Source organism: Muntiacus reevesi, chromosome 6, assembly GCF_963930625.1.
Source record: "Muntiacus reevesi chromosome 6, mMunRee1.1, whole genome shotgun sequence".
NCBI classification, from domain to species: Eukaryota; Metazoa; Chordata; class Mammalia; order Artiodactyla; family Cervidae; genus Muntiacus; species Muntiacus reevesi.
In genome coordinates this window covers 38199258-38217600 of record NC_089254.1, presented here as the reverse complement: position 1 = coordinate 38217600, position 18343 = coordinate 38199258, and the positions used below count along the sequence as shown (strand labels likewise).

At 33.7% G+C, this 18343-nt stretch overlaps 1 protein-coding gene across 2 annotated transcripts in view; it reads left to right on the top strand.

Moving 5' to 3' along the window:
* The window catches only part of LOC136170440 (platelet glycoprotein 4-like), a 36561-nt gene extending 19596 nt beyond the window's left edge, over positions 1 to 16965 (top strand). For both annotated transcript variants that reach the window (XM_065938610.1, XM_065938611.1), the window contains exons 6-14: positions 1156 to 1247; positions 3257 to 3303; positions 6923 to 6992; positions 9696 to 9883; positions 10877 to 10995; positions 12249 to 12322; positions 12905 to 12959; positions 13783 to 13947; positions 16377 to 16965. In XM_065938610.1, coding sequence (XP_065794682.1) covers positions 1156 to 1247; positions 3257 to 3303; positions 6923 to 6992; positions 9696 to 9883; positions 10877 to 10995; positions 12249 to 12322; positions 12905 to 12959; positions 13783 to 13947 — 810 coding nt within the window. In that variant the 3' untranslated portion in view covers positions 16377 to 16965. The remainder of the gene's footprint in view (positions 1 to 1155; positions 1248 to 3256; positions 3304 to 6922; positions 6993 to 9695; positions 9884 to 10876; positions 10996 to 12248; positions 12323 to 12904; positions 12960 to 13782; positions 13948 to 16376) is intronic.
* The last annotated feature ends 1378 nt before the right edge of the window (positions 16966 to 18343 follow it).

The following is an 18343-nucleotide window of genomic DNA, read 5'->3' as shown; positions in this document are numbered from 1 at the left end:
GAAAAGCAGAGACATTACTCTGCTACAGAAGTCTGTATAGTCAAGGCTATGATCTTCCCAGTAGTCATGTGCAGTTGTGAGAGCTGGATTGTAAAGAAGGCAGAATGCCAGTGAATTGATACCTTTAAACTATGGTGCTGGAGAAGACTCCTGTAAGTCCTTTGAACAGCAAAGAGATCAAACTAGTCAATCTTAAGGGAAATCAACCCTGAATACTCTGTGGAAGGATGGATGCTGAAGCTGAAACTCCAATATTTTGGTCATCTGATGCAAACAGCTGACTCACTGGAAAAGTCCCTGATGCTGGGAACAGTTGGGGGCAGATGGAGAAGAGGGTATTAGAGGATGAGATGGCTGGATGGCATCACCAATGCAATGGACATGAACTTGGGCAAACTTCGGGAGATGAGTGAGCGACAAAGAGGCCTGGCGTGCTGCAGTCCATGGGGTCACAAAGGGTTGGACACAACTGGGTGACTGAACAACAACAACAATTTTATCTTTGTGTGCTTGCATGCGTGCCAAGTCACTTCTGTCATGTTTGACTGACCCCAGGGACTGTAGCCCACCAGGCTCCTCTGCTCATGGGGTTCTCCAGACAAGAATACTGGAGTGGGCTGCCATTCCCTTCTCCAGGGGATCTTCCTGACCCGGGATCAAACCTGCCTCTCTTTACATCTCCTGCATTGGCAGGCAAGTTCTTTACCACTAGTACCACCTGGGAAGCCCATCTAATCTTTAGTAACCACTTTTAAAGATCATAACATAGAGAAAATTTCTAGAAATATGACATGGTCTCATAGGATTTGCTCCCTATCCTCTCACCTCAATATAACAGGACTAGTAATCAAAATGACCTTCTTGCTTAATTACAACAAAGAGTAGTGGAGTTGGATCATGTCAGCTTCTGATATGTTTTCTTCCTTTGGCTCAGCATCTAGCACTTGTTTCTAGGCACCTTTTATATTTTGGTTTTATAAAAATACTAAAAATCAGTAATTGTAAAAATTTATTTGCTTATATATTTCAAATCACATAAAATAGTTGTGAACAACCAGTGTCTGAGAAATGCAAAAGTGAGTCAATTACATATTTTATAATTTGGAAAGCATGACTTGTTTTAGAAGTAATTTTTTCTTGTATGAATCTCTTCAGTACAACAACACTTCAGATGGAGTTTATAAAGTTTTCAGTGGAAAAGATGACATAAGCAAAGTTGCCAGAATTGACACATACAAAGGCAAAAAGTAAGTATTCAAGCAAAGTGTGTGTGTCTGTGTGCGTGTGTGACTAGGCTACTCTAAGGCAGACAAGAAACTTATTTATCACTGGTAAGGCACAGGCACAAACCTATGGAACAGAGCTGCCTGTATCTCAGCCCTAGAAACTCCTGGTCTATCAGACATTAACCCTTTAGTTGTGACAACTCATCACACTAGTGCATAGCTGCTGAGTATCAGCCCCACTGGAGGGCTGATCTTGATGAACAAGTTTTCTTACATAAAGAAATCTAAAGGAACTACTTCCATCTCTGCTGCATAGCTGGTATTATCATACACCCTAAAATTACATAACTGCAAATGAAAAGGAAGAAACTCAATATGTCAACTCATCATTTTAACATCCAGTATATCTTACTGATGTTTTATTTTTTACTGAGCATGAAATATAAAAACTGCTCATTCCCAGGATATGACAAAGTATGTCTATAAATATGGCAGCTTAATGAATCCATGCCAGTGCTTTCTTGACTTTTCCTTTCAAAATTTTCTCGAAATGATTTTATTGATAACTCAGCTTTTTAAAATATTTATCAACACAAAATGGAATTATTATTTCCTGTTCTAAAACTGACATATTAAACTTGAAAAATAAAAAGCACACCTCCTGCGAAGCAGTAATAGAATGAGATGTTCATACAGCCATAATTTCCTACTTTTCCCTAACTCCTGCCTATTTATCTGGAGTACACCTAATTCATCATGTGTCTAAAATAAGAAGAACTTTAATAAATATCAAGGGAGACAGAGTTTTCTTTTCAAAGTTAAAATGAGTTTTAGATCAGTGATTTCCTGACAAAGAATAAAGTAATCAAAATCAAAAGAGATGAAATATTTTTATAGATTAATCATTATGTGACACTGAGTTCTTATCTAAAAAATCACATAAAACAGTTAATTACTCATGTAATCCTTTTTCTTCTACATAGACCATAATCACATATTCTTTTTTAATAGAAAAGTCTAATGGAGAAAAAAAGAAACACTTCTAAATGCTCATTTTAGGGGAATCACATCGGTGTCTGCATATGGAGGACAGTGAGCATTGCTTCCATTTCAATATTAGAGAGAGGTTTTGAGGAGAATTACTAAGTGCTCCTAATTAGAGTAAGAATTTCACAAGAGTTTGAGATTAGGACAAGTTAATTTAATTGACCATGGCAAGACTAAACATGGCAGGCTGAGCAGCTTATTCTGTTTAAAAAAGAAGCAACAACGTGCCTTGACATCTTACTGGATGATATGTTAGAGTGTGAAAAACTCATTTTCCATCACCAAAAAGTGTCTGAGTGTGCAGAGAAACTATCACCACTATTGTTTTCATTGTTTCCATATATAAATATATATATATATATATATATATATACACATAAAATTTATGTAGGTACCACAGTATAAATTAATAAACTTTGCCCTATTTAAATGCCAGTACACACAAGAGTTAAAAGAAGTGGAACGTATAAATTGATTATCCATGTTTCTAATTTCTATTGATCCAACATCTGCTTCTCTTTCTTTCCTCCTCCAGACTCCCTTCTTATCCTTCATACTGAGTTTATATCAGTTAACCATTTAACATCTTCATCCTATTCAGTGTGAATAAAACATACTATCAAATAATCCATTTCTCCCTCGGTGGGGAACTTTCTCCTAAAAGGTCAAAATTTTGGACAAATATTTCTCAATTTTCTTTTTGCAGAACTGTTTCTGTTCCATATTTCTAATTAACAACATTTGGCAGTTTTTCTTTTATAATCTGGTCACTTAATGGTTTCAGGCACTTCCTTTATCTCAACAAGATGCAGACTTCAAGCAAAACATAGGCCAAATGGCTTAAAACATTTCTTAAACTTAGCATTTGTCACATCTAGGCTAATCAATAGTTATTATCAGATTTACTGAATCATAATAGAAAAAGTGGTGTGAGAAAGGTGCTCTTCAAATGATCCTTTTCTTTTTTTCTTTTTATTCCTAAGGCATCTCTCCTACTGGCCAAGTTATTGTGGCATGATTAATGGTACAGGTAAGAGTATATGAAAGTGAAAAAGAAAGTGTTAATCACTTAGTCCGGTCCAACTCTTTGCAACCCCATGGACGGCAACCTCTGTCCAAAGAATTCTCCAGGCAAGAATACTGGAATGGGTAACATTCCCTTCTACAGGGGATATCCCTGACTCAGGGATTGAATTCGAGTCGCCTATGTTGCAGGCAGATTCTTTACCGTCTGAGCCACCAGGGAAGCCCAAAAGAGCATATGGTTTGTGGTAAAAATCACAGTGAAACCAACTGCTTTCTCCCAAAAATCCGCTTCCATATCTACAATGTTCTGGGAGTTGAGGTTATGCATTTACATATCTCTGAATCCCTACAATGTAATTCAGAGTCTCTATTTTTCTGTAGGCTTAGTAAATGCATGTGTAATGTGATGAAATTTCTCAAAATTAGCCATCAAGGATGAGCCTTTACTTCATTCTGGGGAAACATTTGCTTTGTACACATGTGATAAATTCCTTCCTGACCACAGAAGTAAAACATTAGAGAAGTTTAGAGTAGTGATTACACCTCTTGTAAATACTGTATAGATAATCATTTAAAATGGAAAGAATTAAAATATCAACATAATTACAAAAGGTAAGTTATGCCTCCAAAGACTTCAAGCTGAAGTAGAATCAGTGAACTTTCAAGCAGAGCTCTATTTTGAATAAGATGGTCAGAAAGAAAGAGAAAAGGACAACAGCAACAAAAATAAGGTTACCTGTACCCTAACCATGAGAAATGTATGCAAAAATGAACATTGTGAATTAGAGTTAGGAAAAAGTACTATGTACTTAGATTTAGAGTATGGTTAGATCCAGTTTATTATTCTCCTTGAAATAAAGCAAATATATGCCTACTAGTTGAAGAAGTACAATTATAAAAAGCTAGGTGAATCAAATGCCATGAAGTGAGCTTTCAGTTGCTAAGAAGCAGAAAGTGAGAGTCAGTCATGTCTGACTCTTTGTGACCCCACGGACTATACAATCCGTGGAATTCTCCAGGCCAGAATACTGGAGTGGGTAGCCTTTCCCTTCTCCAGGGGATCTTCCCAACCCAGGGATTGAACCCAGGTCTCCCGTATTGCAGGCACATTCTTTGCCGGCTGAGTCACAAGGGAAGCCCAAGAATACTGCAGTGGGTAGCCTATCCCTTCTCTGGGGGATCTTCCCAACCCAAGAATTGAACGGGGGTCTCCAGCATTGCAGGTGGATTCTTTACCAACTGAGCTATTAGGGAAGCCCCAAAGAACAATATAATGTTTATAAAGTCAGTTAGGCAATACTTTATAGGAAAGTAATATAATAAAGATGAAAAATGTTAAATACAAAATTAGACAAAAGGTAGGGAATAAAAAGCAAACATGGGAAATGTTTACTTTTCCAAATGTGCTGAGTTTTGCATGTTTACTTAATTTTCTACTTCCCTTAATTTTTAACACTTATAGAAAAAAGCAGCAAAACCATTATTAACTTTGCTTTGTAGTGCACTTTGAGTCATGAAGTATATGAAGAAATTCCTTTTAAGTATTTCTTTCTGCCAATAAATTGTCAAGTGTACCAATACCACTAACTCTAGTAATTTCATAAGCATAAACTTCATACTGTACCCTCAGATACAGACAGAAATATACTGCTGTTTAGTCATTAAGCTCTATCTGACTCTCTTGAGACCCTATGGACGGTAGCCCACCAGGTTCCTCTGTCTATGGGATTTCCCAGGCTAGAATACGGGAGTGGGTTGCCATTTCCTTCTCCAGGGGATCTTCCTGACCCAGGGATCAAACCTGTATCTCCTGAATTGCAGGCAGATTCTTTACCACTGAGCCACCTAGGAAGTTGAAATATACTGTGCTTCTCCTAAATAGTAAAGGGGTCTTCATGGATTTAAGAAAAAATATTAAACATTTTTTGTCCAAAACTAAGAAACAAAGACTTTTTTTTAAAAAAGGAGGAAGAGAACTTATTAATGATAATAACATAAATACATGAGCACCAGGCACAAAGTTAAAAGTAAGAAGAAAATAGCAGTAAAATAAACTAGGAGCAAAGGTTGATTGTACAGGCCAGGGTCTCTGATGAAATCCTGTGAAAGAGATTCTTGGTTACGGCACTAGGAAAAGAGACTAATGAAGTGAAAAGGCTCTAAGGAGTTTTAATCATGATTTTGAAGCACTTCGTCTACCTTCTTCAATTTAAGACATAAACTGATTATATTGATTTACATTTGATTTACATGTATTAAAGAAAGAGAGCCTGGCTAACATCAGTCATCTTTTGATCATGACCCACTGTAATTGCTGGTCTCTATGACATAATCTTCAATGATATTTCATATGATTTTTTAAAAGATTTTCAGTGCATTCTTTTCTTTTATGACTAAGGTGTTGGGAAGGCAGTCATAGACAATGCCCATTCAGGAACAATCTTGGGAATTTAAGCTAATTTTCAATATTCCATTCTCTCAATATCATGATCTAATTCACTGTGATCATCTGTTGTATTTCACTTATCATAAGAGTGTAAGGGTAATGAAATAAGATCACAAGGTTATTAGCACAGTTGCCAAAAAAGAGCATGTATTCATAACTGAAGGATTGGTTTTGCTGTTTTGAACAAACACATTCAGTGGTGGCTCATTTTGCTGATGTGTATTTGTGGAATAAATGGAGGAATTATCTAGCTATTTCTTCTTATAGCCACTGTATGCCATGGATTATAACTATAGTGTTCACTTTCTAAGTTGTGTCCAACTCTTTGTAATCCTATGAACCTAGGAGCCTGCCAGGCTCTTCTGTCCATGGGATTTCCCAGGAGTGGGTTACCATTTCCTTCTCCACAGGGTCTTCCTGACCTAGGGATCAGATCCACACATCTTGGTTGGCAGACAGATTCTTTACCACTGAGCCACCTGGGAAGTCCTCATAACCAGAGCATAGATATAATAAACTCAGCAAATGTCCTTTTTAGTTTCATGTGTGCTTTCCCCAACCACATTCAGGAAATTCTATTTAGTGAGAGAATTCAATATATGACTTAAAAATATTAATCTGCTGTTAGGGCAAATGAATGAATCACTATACAAAGAACAACATTTACCAAACAGGAGTTCCAAATGAACCTCAAGGTAAGAAAAGTGCTACTCTACATATATGGTGGGGATTTCAAAAAATAAACACAATCACAGTTTTAACAACATGTGGTTTTGCCACTGTATACATTTTAAACTTTAAGGAGTAGGAAAAGTTAATATGAATGGATACCAGTGAATGTGTATAGTAGATAGACTTGCTGAATATGGTAACTACTAGCCATATTCACACCTAAGCAGCCAGTACAAATGGAGATAGTCTGTAAGTAAATATTAGATCTGGCGTTTTGTTAATTATTATGTTGATTACAAGTTAAAATTATATTTTGGTTATGGTGGGTGAGATAAAGTATACCTGATACTTGTTTTATTTTTAAAATGTGACTACTGGAGAATATCAATGTTATATGTACAGTTTGCATTATATTTCTCTTAACCAAGCTGAAACCAAGATTTCTAGATTTTTCTAGGACACATACTCCACCTAATCCCTTGCAATTGGCTTGATTTCTAAATAGATGGAGCCTCATTTCCACCTTTCATTGAGAAGAATCGGGTACTACAATTCTTTTCCTCTGACATTTGCAGGTAAGACAAAGTCACTGATACAGTTGTGTAAGTCAGAATTCTTTCACGAAGTTACAAAACACAGACCCAGAAGTTCATATTTAACAATCATAGTATTGGAGAAAAATAAAATACATTCTCTAGGAAGTTTTTCTTGAAGTATTAAAAAATAAATATAGAATTCATAATATGTTATTAAGCTTTTTAAAAAATTGAAAGTTATAGAAGAATATTTTGCATAATGCAAATCATTTTCTACTTTTTCATTTCTAAGCAAGACATTCTCTTTCTTTTGCTAAACTAGTAAAATGGTAGGGCATGGCCCCACCAGAGCAGCCTCATTCTCAGTGTGTTCACAGCATCCTTATAGACATCAAGAAACAGACTGTTCTTACAGAAAATCAATAAGGCAACAGAGATACTAAATGACACAACAGTGCAATTAGACTTAATTGGTATTTTTAGAACATTACATCCTAAGATAACCAGGCTACTGTGTATTCCTTTCAAGTGCACATGGAACATTCTAAAGACCACATACTAAGACATATAATAAGCCCAAACAAATGTAACAATTTCTAAGATGCTTAGAAATTACTTTAAGCAACTTTTATGACCACAATGGCATAAAACTAGAAATCAACCACAAAAAGAGAAATGAGAAAAGATGATTGCATGGAGACTAAACAACATGCTACTAAAAAATGAAAAAAAAAAAAAAAAGACCTATGATGAAATCAAAGAGGAAATTAAAAATACCTTGAGACTAAAGACAATGAAAATATAACCAAACAAAATCTATGAGGTGCAGCAGCTGCAGTCATAAGAGGGATGTTTATAGCAATACAGATCTTCCTCAAAAATAAGAAAAATTTGAAACAAACTAACTTATCTAGAACACACACACAATATACACAAAAATAAATGCAGAATGGCCTAAAACCCTAAATAAAAGAAACAACATGGTAAAACTGCTAGAAAAGGACCTAGGCAAAATATTCTCAGGCATAAATAGTAGCAATGTTTTCTTAGGTTAGTGTCCCAGGGCAATAGAAGTAAAAGCAAAAATAAACAGATAGGACCTAATAAAACTCACAAGCTTTTGCATAGTAAAGGAAACCATAAACAAAATTTAAAAAGGACGTGCAGACTGGGAAAATTATTCACAAACAATCAAACTCAAAAGGGCTTAGTCTCCAAGAGATACAAACAGCTGACACAGCTCAATATCAAAACAACAACAACCCAATCAAAAAATGGGCCAAAGACCTAAATAGACATTTCTCCAAAGAAGACATACAGATGACTAACAGGCATGTGAAAAAAATGTTGTACATTGCTAATTATTGGAGAAATGCAAATCAAAACTGCAGTGAGGTATCACTTCACACCAATCAGAATGACCATCATCAAGGCATCTACAAATAATAAATTCTGGAGAGGATGTGGAGGAAAAGGAACCCTTCTATACTGTTGATGAGAATGTAAACTGGTGCAGCAATTACGGAAAACAGAATGGAGTTTCCTTAAAAAAAAAATAAGAGTTGCCAGCAATCTTACTCCTGAACATATACCCAAAAAAGGCAAAAACTCTAATTAGAAAAGGTATATGCACCCCAATTTCTTAGCAGCACTATTTATAACAAGCGAGATATGCAAGCAACCTAAATGCCCATTAACAGATGAATGGATAAAGAAGACCTGGTGCATATATACAATGGACCATTACTCAAGTCATAAAAAGAATGAAACAATGCCATTTACAACAACATGGATGAATCTACAGATTGCCATATTAAGTGAAGTAAGTCAGAGAAAGACAAATATGATATCACTTATATGTGGAATCTTAAAAAATGGTACAAAAAAACTCATTTACAAAACAGAAATAGTTTCACAAACATTTAAAATCAACTGACAGTTGACAAAGGTGAAAGTGGAGGAGGGATAAACTAGGAGTCTGGAATTAACATAGACATACTATTCCATATAAAATAAACAAGGTCCTAGTGTAAACCACAGGGAACTATACTCAATGTCTTGCAATAACCTATAATGGAAAAGAATCTGAAAAAGAATGTGAAACTCTTTTGCAACCTCATGGATTGTAGCCATCTGTCCAGGGAATTCTTCAGGCAAGAAAACTGGAGTAGATCACCATTTCCTCCTCCAGGGGATCTTCCCAACCCAGGGATCAAACCCAGGTCTCCTGCACTGCAGGTAGATTTTTTACCATCTAAGCCGCAAGGGAAGCCTAGTCACATAAATATTAGAAACTAGCTCTGAAAATACCTTCAATGTAACTACTCCATAGTAATTCTGAAACAAAAATTATTCTCAGAAGAGTTTGAAAACAAAGGTAAAAATAGTTCATACTCAGGTATTGAGCCCTGGTGTGTCTTAAAATGGGCTTCCTTGGTGGCTCAGACAGTGAAGAATCTGCCTGCAATGCGGGAGACTTGGGATTGATCCCTGGGTTGGCAAGATGCCCTGGAGAAAGGAATGGCTACCCACTACAGTATTCTTGCCTGAAAGAATTCCATGGACAGAGGATCACAAGAACTTTTTTTTCTAGGGAATTAAGCAAGAATTCTAACAAGATTATATCCAGTTTTTCTAATTTAAAGCAATAATATAAATTTTAAAATAAGGAAAAAAAAAAAAAAGAATCTCTAGAATGAAGTTGAGGTTCCCCAAATGAAGCTCTTTCTTATCTGTGTTTAGGTCATTTTATGCTGTGTTTGGAGCCGAAATTAATCTAAAAGGAATCCCTGTGTATAGATTTGTTCTTCCATCCAGGGTTTTTGCATCTCCACTTCAAAATCCAGACAACCATTGTTTCTGCACAGAAAAAATTATCTCCAAGGATTGCACCTTATATGGTGTGCTAGATATTAGCAAATGCAAAGAAGGTATGCAAAAGTTCTCATGTCACAATTCATGGCCTAATCTGCAATATTCTTTAAAATGTAAACTTCACTCAGGATTCCTTTTCTACCAGAAATCTAAAGTGAGAAAGTAGTAAGGGCAGAAAATAAGTGTAAGAGTAGGATTTTTTTTTTTTTTTTTTCATTTTGTCCCACTTTCAAGGCCCCAGTTGTTTCCGTGTTGCAAAACTTCGTTTAGACAAAACCACACTGATACTTCCCTGAACTACTTTGGAAAATGTCTCTTTAGGTCCTATGCTCATTTTTTAAATTGTGTTATTTTTTCAGTTGTGTGAATTCCTTGTATATTTTGGATGTTAATCATGTGTTTTGCAAGTATTTTCTCCCATTCCATAGGCAACCTTTCATTTTTGATGGTTTCCTTTTCTGTGCAGAATCTCTGCTCCTTTCAGATATAGAGCAAAATGAAAATAATTCCCAGAATACTCTGAGCATCCCAATTTATCTGACATTTTTCTAACTTTTTTTACCCTAGGAAATGGTAAATAAAAGTAAGCATATTTCAAGATGTCTCTGAAACAAAAGTTGATTCAATCGATAAACTGGGAGTCTCTCTCATTTTGCTCACCTTCTTCATGTCGGAGTAGGTGAGAATAAAGAAAGAAAAGCTGAGTAGGTGATAATAAAGAAAGCCTCTTAAACAAATTCTCAAAGACATATTACTGTCTGGAACATGAAGGTATAAGGTTGTATTAATAACTTTGTGTTCAGTAGCTAAGCTTTATATATTGAAAATAAACTCTTAAGGGATGAACAACAGAAGTTTTATTTTTGATCAAAAGTGAACAGATGTTATACTTTTCCCTGACCCTTATCCCTCAATTTCTATTCAAAGCAACTCTATGTTTCTTTTTCTTTTTAAGTTAAAAAGCTTTATTTTCAAGGAAATCTTTTCTAAGTGCTATGTGAAATGAGGAAAACAATTTATCCCAAATGTTTCTTGAACACTGTTTTTAGGAAAACCTGTGTACATTTCACGTCCTCATTTTCTACATGCAAGTCCTGAAATTGCAGAACCTATTGAAGGCTTAAGTCCAAATGAAGAGGAACATAGCACATACTTAGATGTTGAACCTGTAAGCAATATATTATTGATCTGATTGGTTTATTATGTTTTACTGAAAGAAAAATTAAATTCTCTTCTTTCTGGTAATCACATTTATTGATCATATTTATTACATCATAATCTAGATAAATTGATTTTTTAGTGAATTATAGTTGATTTGCAATGCCATATAATTGCAGGTGTATAGCAAAGTGGTTTAGTCATATTTATATATATATGTATATATACTTATATATATATTACATATATATATAGATATATATTTCAGATTCTTTTCCCTTATTAAAAAATACTGAGTGTAATTCCCTGTGGTAATAGTAGGCTCTTATTGGTTATCTATCTACATAGAGTGACGAGTGTATATTTACTTACTTTTGCTTCAAGGAAAGTAATGTTGGTTGTCTTCCTATTGTTGCTTATGAAATGCCAAAGTAATTCTATTTTAGTTTTGCAACATATAAAGTTTTATAAGCATTTTTAATTGTTCATAATGCATGAATAGAAATGATGGATATGATTCTAATTGAATTAAAACAATTTAGTATAAATTACAATTTTATGCTCATTTTATACTTAACTGTGAATATTACTTATATGAAGGGACACTGTAGATTACAAGGAACTAAAAGATTTTTTGGGTATATGTGCATTTAAAGCAAGATATGTTATACTTAGCATCAAGAAAAATCTATTAAGTTTCCTATACTGTAACAGTTTCAACTTTTAATTTATTTCAAATACGCTCCTTTTCAAAAGTTAAATGGTATGCCAGAACTTTAATTGCCACATTTCATTTTAAATAATACTATAAGTAATGCTGTAATTATACTGATGATACATGGGTTCTGACTGAATATATTTTAGACCATATATAGTTCAGAATTTAAACTGACTATATGAGTTCTAGATTTCACTACTATTGTTGATTTCCCAAAACCATTCAGATAAATATCACAAATCTAACTAAAACCTTGATAGTAGTCTGGGCAAAGAAATTGTGTGTGTGTGTGTGTGTGTGTGTGTGTGTGTGTGTGTGTGTGCATATGTACACATGTGTGTATGTATATACTCATGCATATATACATAAAATGTAAATTATTAAGTTTTATCTCCATAATATTTAATATTTTCCACTAATTAATTAATTAATTTCATAAGTTTTAAGTACTACAGTTTCACCTTAGTTTCTGTAACAAAGTTTTGTATATTATAAATCAATTATTTAAAAGAAGTTGGTGATTATTTTAGTTTCTCTCTTTTTAGATAACTGGATTCACTTTACAATTTGCACAACGGCTGCAGATCAATATACTAGTTAAGCCAGCAAAAAATATTGTGTGAGTCTCTTAAACAGGTTCATTCAATTTTTAGAATTTTCTTGTCAGAAAGTGAGTACATGTATGAAATGAAATGGAAATAGTATAAAATTAAAACTTCTCTTTGGCCTAATATCGTGAAATCATTACTAAATGCTTATAATTTTTATCTGTACTTTAGAATTATATCTGGTACATATTGAAATGGCGTTTATACATATTCTGGAATTAGTATTTGGTGACACTGCTCATCTTGCTAGCTGTCCAAATATTTCCATAACAATTGTTTTTACAATTCAAGTTTACTGCATATAAATTGTCAAAAGGGAAAATATACACTTACAAAAAGTCAATCTAGTTAGAAACCTGTATTAGAAAGATTTATAAGAATGAAAGATATCTGAGAGACATATATAAAATTTAAATGATTCATTACAGGGAACAAAAAGTCAAGAAACTTAGTAATTTGTAATTTTTTAGAATTTTTTAAAATGTTCAGAAATTTCTGAACACTTATTTACACTAGCAGTTACTAACATTTATATTAAATATTTTTATTATATTAGTGTATATTTTCATAATTATTTTCAATGTTTATTACAGAGCATTAAAGGGTCTGAAGCACAACTATTTGGTGCCTATTCTTTGGCTTAATGAGGTTAGTATTTTTATCTATTAGTCACCAAAAATGATAAACTTCCTACATAGAAAAAGCTTTCAATGTTTGAAAACAGAATATACATGTAGAGAATTTGAAGTTGTATATGCTTCCATTATTTATATGAGAGAGTTTATATATTATTAAATATATAAATATTTTTAGGAACCAGGCTACACAGAAATATCAAGGTTTACATTAGTTTCCAGTGCTTTAATTTCTGGAAAATGAAGTACTTCCTATAATTTTATATTATTTTCATAATATGACTAGAAAACATTTTTCTTGTCATACTGCTTGTGCTAGGAAAGAGGCATGGATATATGCAACTCCAAGAACTCACTGTGAATATTGCAGTGCTAATAAAAGCAAGTCAAGCTTATAATGACCAAGAGTAGGTGTCAGCAGTCTATCCAAGTACCTGACAAGATATTTTTAGTACCAATCATGGAGTCCATTAACCACAGAATTAGGAAAAGCACTGCAGAAATCTTTAGAGGAAAGAAACTGTTGACCTTTGCTATTTCCCTCTGTCACTAGCAAACATCCTTTGGAAAACAAAGATATTTCCACGAGACTGTTGTATAGATCAATAAAGTCAGTGCATATAACATGTTCAAGGGAGGAAAATTGTATTTCTCTTTCTAAATATTCAATCTTGATATTTATTGCCTTCTTTGATACACAAAAGGACTTTCATTGGCTTGTCTTATAGATAACTAACAGTGTTTTGAAAAAGGACTGATATAAAAGTGGAGAGTTTTGAGTAACTTGTTAATAAGCTAATGAAATGAAATAATGCTAATAGTTATCTTGATTGCAGACTGCCACTATTGGTGATGAGAAGGCAGAAAAGTTCAGAAATCAAGTGACTGGAAAAATAAACCTCCTTGGCCTGGTAGAAATGATCTTAATGAGTGCTGGTGCAGTGATGTTTATTGCTTTTACAATATCATACTGTGCATGTAGATTGAAGAATGCAAAATAAGTAAGTAAAATATATAACAATATATTTTACATAGCTTTAGTAACATTCATTTATATATTACTCGCTGTTTCATCAAAAAGGGGTTACAAGTTAGGCTGTAAATATTACTGCACATGTCTGGCCAACTATCATTTCTGATACATTCTTGAAGTTTTGATGCTTAATGAAAATTAAAACATCAATGAATCTGGGAAGAACGGGCTAAAATAGGAAACTGTCACATGATGTGTGACAAAGAATATTGCACAAAAGCTATATATGTACTTTTTCTTATTTCTAGCTAGTTAAATATATTAAAATTATAGCTAATTAACAGATAACTAAGGAAATTTATGTAAAATTGAAAATGGTAGATATTTGGGGAGACTGGAATTTACAAGGGAAAAGAAAATAAAAAGGAAAAGTAAATAAGCTAAAAATTAATGAGAAATGAAAACTCAATAAATGAGAGATAAAATAAGATAAAATATGCCACTTTAAAATGAAAATAGCATATTAATATAAACAGGATTGTTGCATATATACATGTTATCCAAAATCACAATGTGCACCACAAATGTGTAATGTGGAAGCCCTAATGAATTACTACAATACATGAGGTTAAATTGAATATAACAGTACAAGGAAACAGAAGACAAACAATGTTTGACACAGTAAAATTAAGTTACTCAGAGTTTACAGGGAAAATCAAATAAATACAGACAGATTTGTTTTGGCAAAAACTATAGAGGTGTTTTAAGCCTCTGTGTTTTAGGTACTACTGCACATGCCCTCTTGTACATAGAGGAATGAATGCCTGAATGTATCTTCCCTAAGCCTTTCTTTAATAATCATACATGGCATAGGTGTGACCCATAGTTTCTATCTGCCATCTTTCCAGGAACATCAAAAAATATATACAATCAAAGTTAAAGCAATATACTTGCTATAAAAAACTATAACTTAAAACAAGTTTTCTTGCTATATTCTTCTAATCCAGCTGTGGATTTTAAGCTGTCTTATGTAGAAATTCTGGAGCTGCTACTGATAATTACTGAGCTTTTAGTACGTGCCAAAGTCATGGTAACTATTTTACACAAATTATCACAGCTATTCCCTAATAATATTTTATGAGTTTCCAATAAGCAAGGATTCATTAGCATCCATTGTAAATTATGGAGTCATTTCAGAAAGTCAGAAATTTAAACAGAGCAAAATTGTCCATTTTCAAAGTGTGATATCAGTCAAAGTGAATGTCAAAAAAAAAAAAAAAATGAAGTGGAAAATTTGGACCAATATTTTTTGGGGGGATTGAGATTTTGAGTTTGAGCCTAAGAAGGCACGTCAATATTTCTTTCTGATTTCTGTCACTACTTACTAAAAAGAAGATGGAACAATTCTGCCTATAATCCATTTGATAAGAATGTATTCAAATGCTAAATACACTCACATCATAACACATAAAGGATATATTGCATCACCTTTAAGACCTGTCATCAGTCTAATAACAAATGAGTTATGATTAAACAAAGTACCCCAGAAAATTTATATAACAACAAAAACATCATCCACTGAAAAATTAAAAGATAATAAAAGTTTGTTCAAGTGGAAAAACATGCTTTTCAAAATGTAGTGCAATAGTGGTAAATTTTTTTCTATATTGTTCTCTATTGAAATTACATGAACAATTACATCAGTGCTTAATGAGCCCTGAACATTCAGTTATCATGGTCTGTACCTGGCTATATGAAGGTGAAAGGCTGAAAACTATCCAGAGCTCCTTTCTCAACATGTATTAATATACTGGTTCCCCTTAACATCTGATTGTTATAAGGAAAAATTTCTGCTCTTTACACAATGACATATTTTTTTTCTTTACAGATAGAGAAGAAAATTTTTCTTTGTAGATTAATTTATTTACTAGATTTAGAAGAATCACAGATAATAGATTTTCTTAAACAAGCCTCAGTTTTGAATATCACAATAATTATGCCTTTTGGAAGATTTATAGATAATTGAAAAATAAGGAGATGGATGTACTAGAAGGAATACAGCAAAGATGGTAGAGTGAAGGTGTGGTTTTACTCAATGGATCACAAACAGAGCAGGATAACAGTCTATTCTAAAGTAGCAGTACATACACATTAAACGGAGGATGCTCTGAAGGGACAGCAAGGAGTGGAAACGCTCATGCAGACTGGATTTAATGAGTGATCCCCTTTATCTGATGTGTGCAGCTCTTAAGAGGCGGAAAGGAACTTCCATGTTCCCTGGAATGGGAAAATAATTGCTTTATCCATGAAGTGCATCACAGAATTTTTCTCTCCAGCTTGAAAAATTGGGCTAATTACTAGAAAAAAATGACACCTTCAGTATACAGAATTTAAACATTACCTGTTTCATTTTTCCATGGCTTTCTGATAAGTGCTTACCTTTCTTTTCCTTTACAGGAAGCAAATGAGTCTTTATGCACCAGTTACATCAGGACCATTAGTAATATCGACCTACAAAATGAAGATATAATATGTCTTATTCTTGCAAAATACATCTTATAGTCGAAGAACTGGTATCACTCACTTTTTTTTTTTTTTGCACTGAGCAATAGCACATTTCAAAGGATTATTAACATGCCATTAAAATCCATACTTTGAACAACAATAAAAGCACCTTTTAAAATTCAACATGTTCACAATGGGATGGATTTCAGTTTCTGCAGATGTGGCTTGGGTACGATCCAGTATTTTTATTTCTCCATGGGATCTTCCCAACCCAGGGATCAAACCCAGGTCTCCTGCATTGCAGGTGGATTCTTTACCAGCTGAGCCACCAGGAAAGACCAGCTCTTCTGGAAATCTGAGCGAATTTTCATCTTTCTACTCAGCTGCATACAACTAATGCGTGGAAACTTCAGAATGCTGTGCTGGCACTAAGAGGTGTAAATGATAATGCAGATATTATCGTGTGGGAGATCATCAAGTATATAATGTGCATCATAGTTGTTTGTTGTAGTATTTCTTGCTTTCATAGTCACCTCAGAAAGACTGGTCTCAAACATTAAAACATGCTATTCTCAAAACCCTGTGCTTTGTCCAATTCTTGCTGTGTCACAAAACATTTACTCTAGTTTTCTATCTGATTATTCTATCTGAATTTTTATTTCTTTATGAATCTCTATTTCCTTCTGAAACATTATTTCTAAATTCAACCTTAGCAAGATTTTTCCTTAGCTAATTTTTGAGCCAGTTGGGGGAAAAGGAAATAAAAAGATGGTTGGCCATGCTTTAGAGTTGCAGGACTTAAAATCTAGATTATGAAGGATCTTTCCTTTTCATTAGATGACATGTTGGTAGGAAACCCTGCTTTCCTCAGCAGGGGCTCACTACTGGTTGACACCACAATCCTCCTAAAAAGGCTCCCCGTAGAAAGGAAGATAGACCACATTCTTCTCTGGGTTTTACACACAGGTTTACAGCATAAACTGTTGGTAACTAGTTTGCTCAGATAATAAGATCCAGAATAATTTAGTTTCCTCACGTTAGCTGCCAGGCTAAACCCTGAAAACCTCACACTGAGATACCACCAATTCAGAATGATATTTTGAAAATCTGAAGATACTCAAAACATATTGATGTAATGTCCTTGCATTTAATTGGGAGGGAAAAAGTAACCTCCCAATGTATGGAAATGTACGATCTGAGACATTCTCTTCAGATACTTAAAAGTCTACTCTAATAAAAATAAATGGGAAAAAAAAAGTCTACTCTCTTTGCATTAGGATATCTATGGACATCCTAGTCTAAGAGTAATACAAAGGAAACTTTACGTCTTAAACTAAGTAGGACTGGATGCTGTAAAGTAGAAACTCCTCAAAAGAAGTGGATGAAAATTACATATCTACCTCATGGCAGAACTGCATAACCAATCAACGATTCACTTTTACATTTTCATACAGAAATGTATCCCATTGTACGTAGGTATCAGGAAAATGATTTTTACTTACGTGTCTATAGGTAAATACATGCATATTCTAAACTCTATCATTTCTCACCATGTTTATTCTAAATTCTATATATTATTTATAAAAGGAACAACAACTCATACTCAAACATTAGTAAAATACATAAAAAATACCCAATAGAAAATATACTTCCTTTAATACGTGAGGCATAGCTATTTTACATGAAAAATGGATTTGGATGTGTGTATGTTTCTGTGTGAATGTGCGTGTGCTGAGTCGGGAGTGGCATTTTTGAAAACGTATTAAGCATGTGACTTGTTTGACCAAGGCAAAGTGTACCTGTACACACAGATGAATCGTCATTCTCTATTCCATAGAAAATCTATATTATTTGATAAAGTGGCACATTTTCATTCTAAAGTATGCTTAATCTCTATTAAACTACAGTTGTTCAAAACT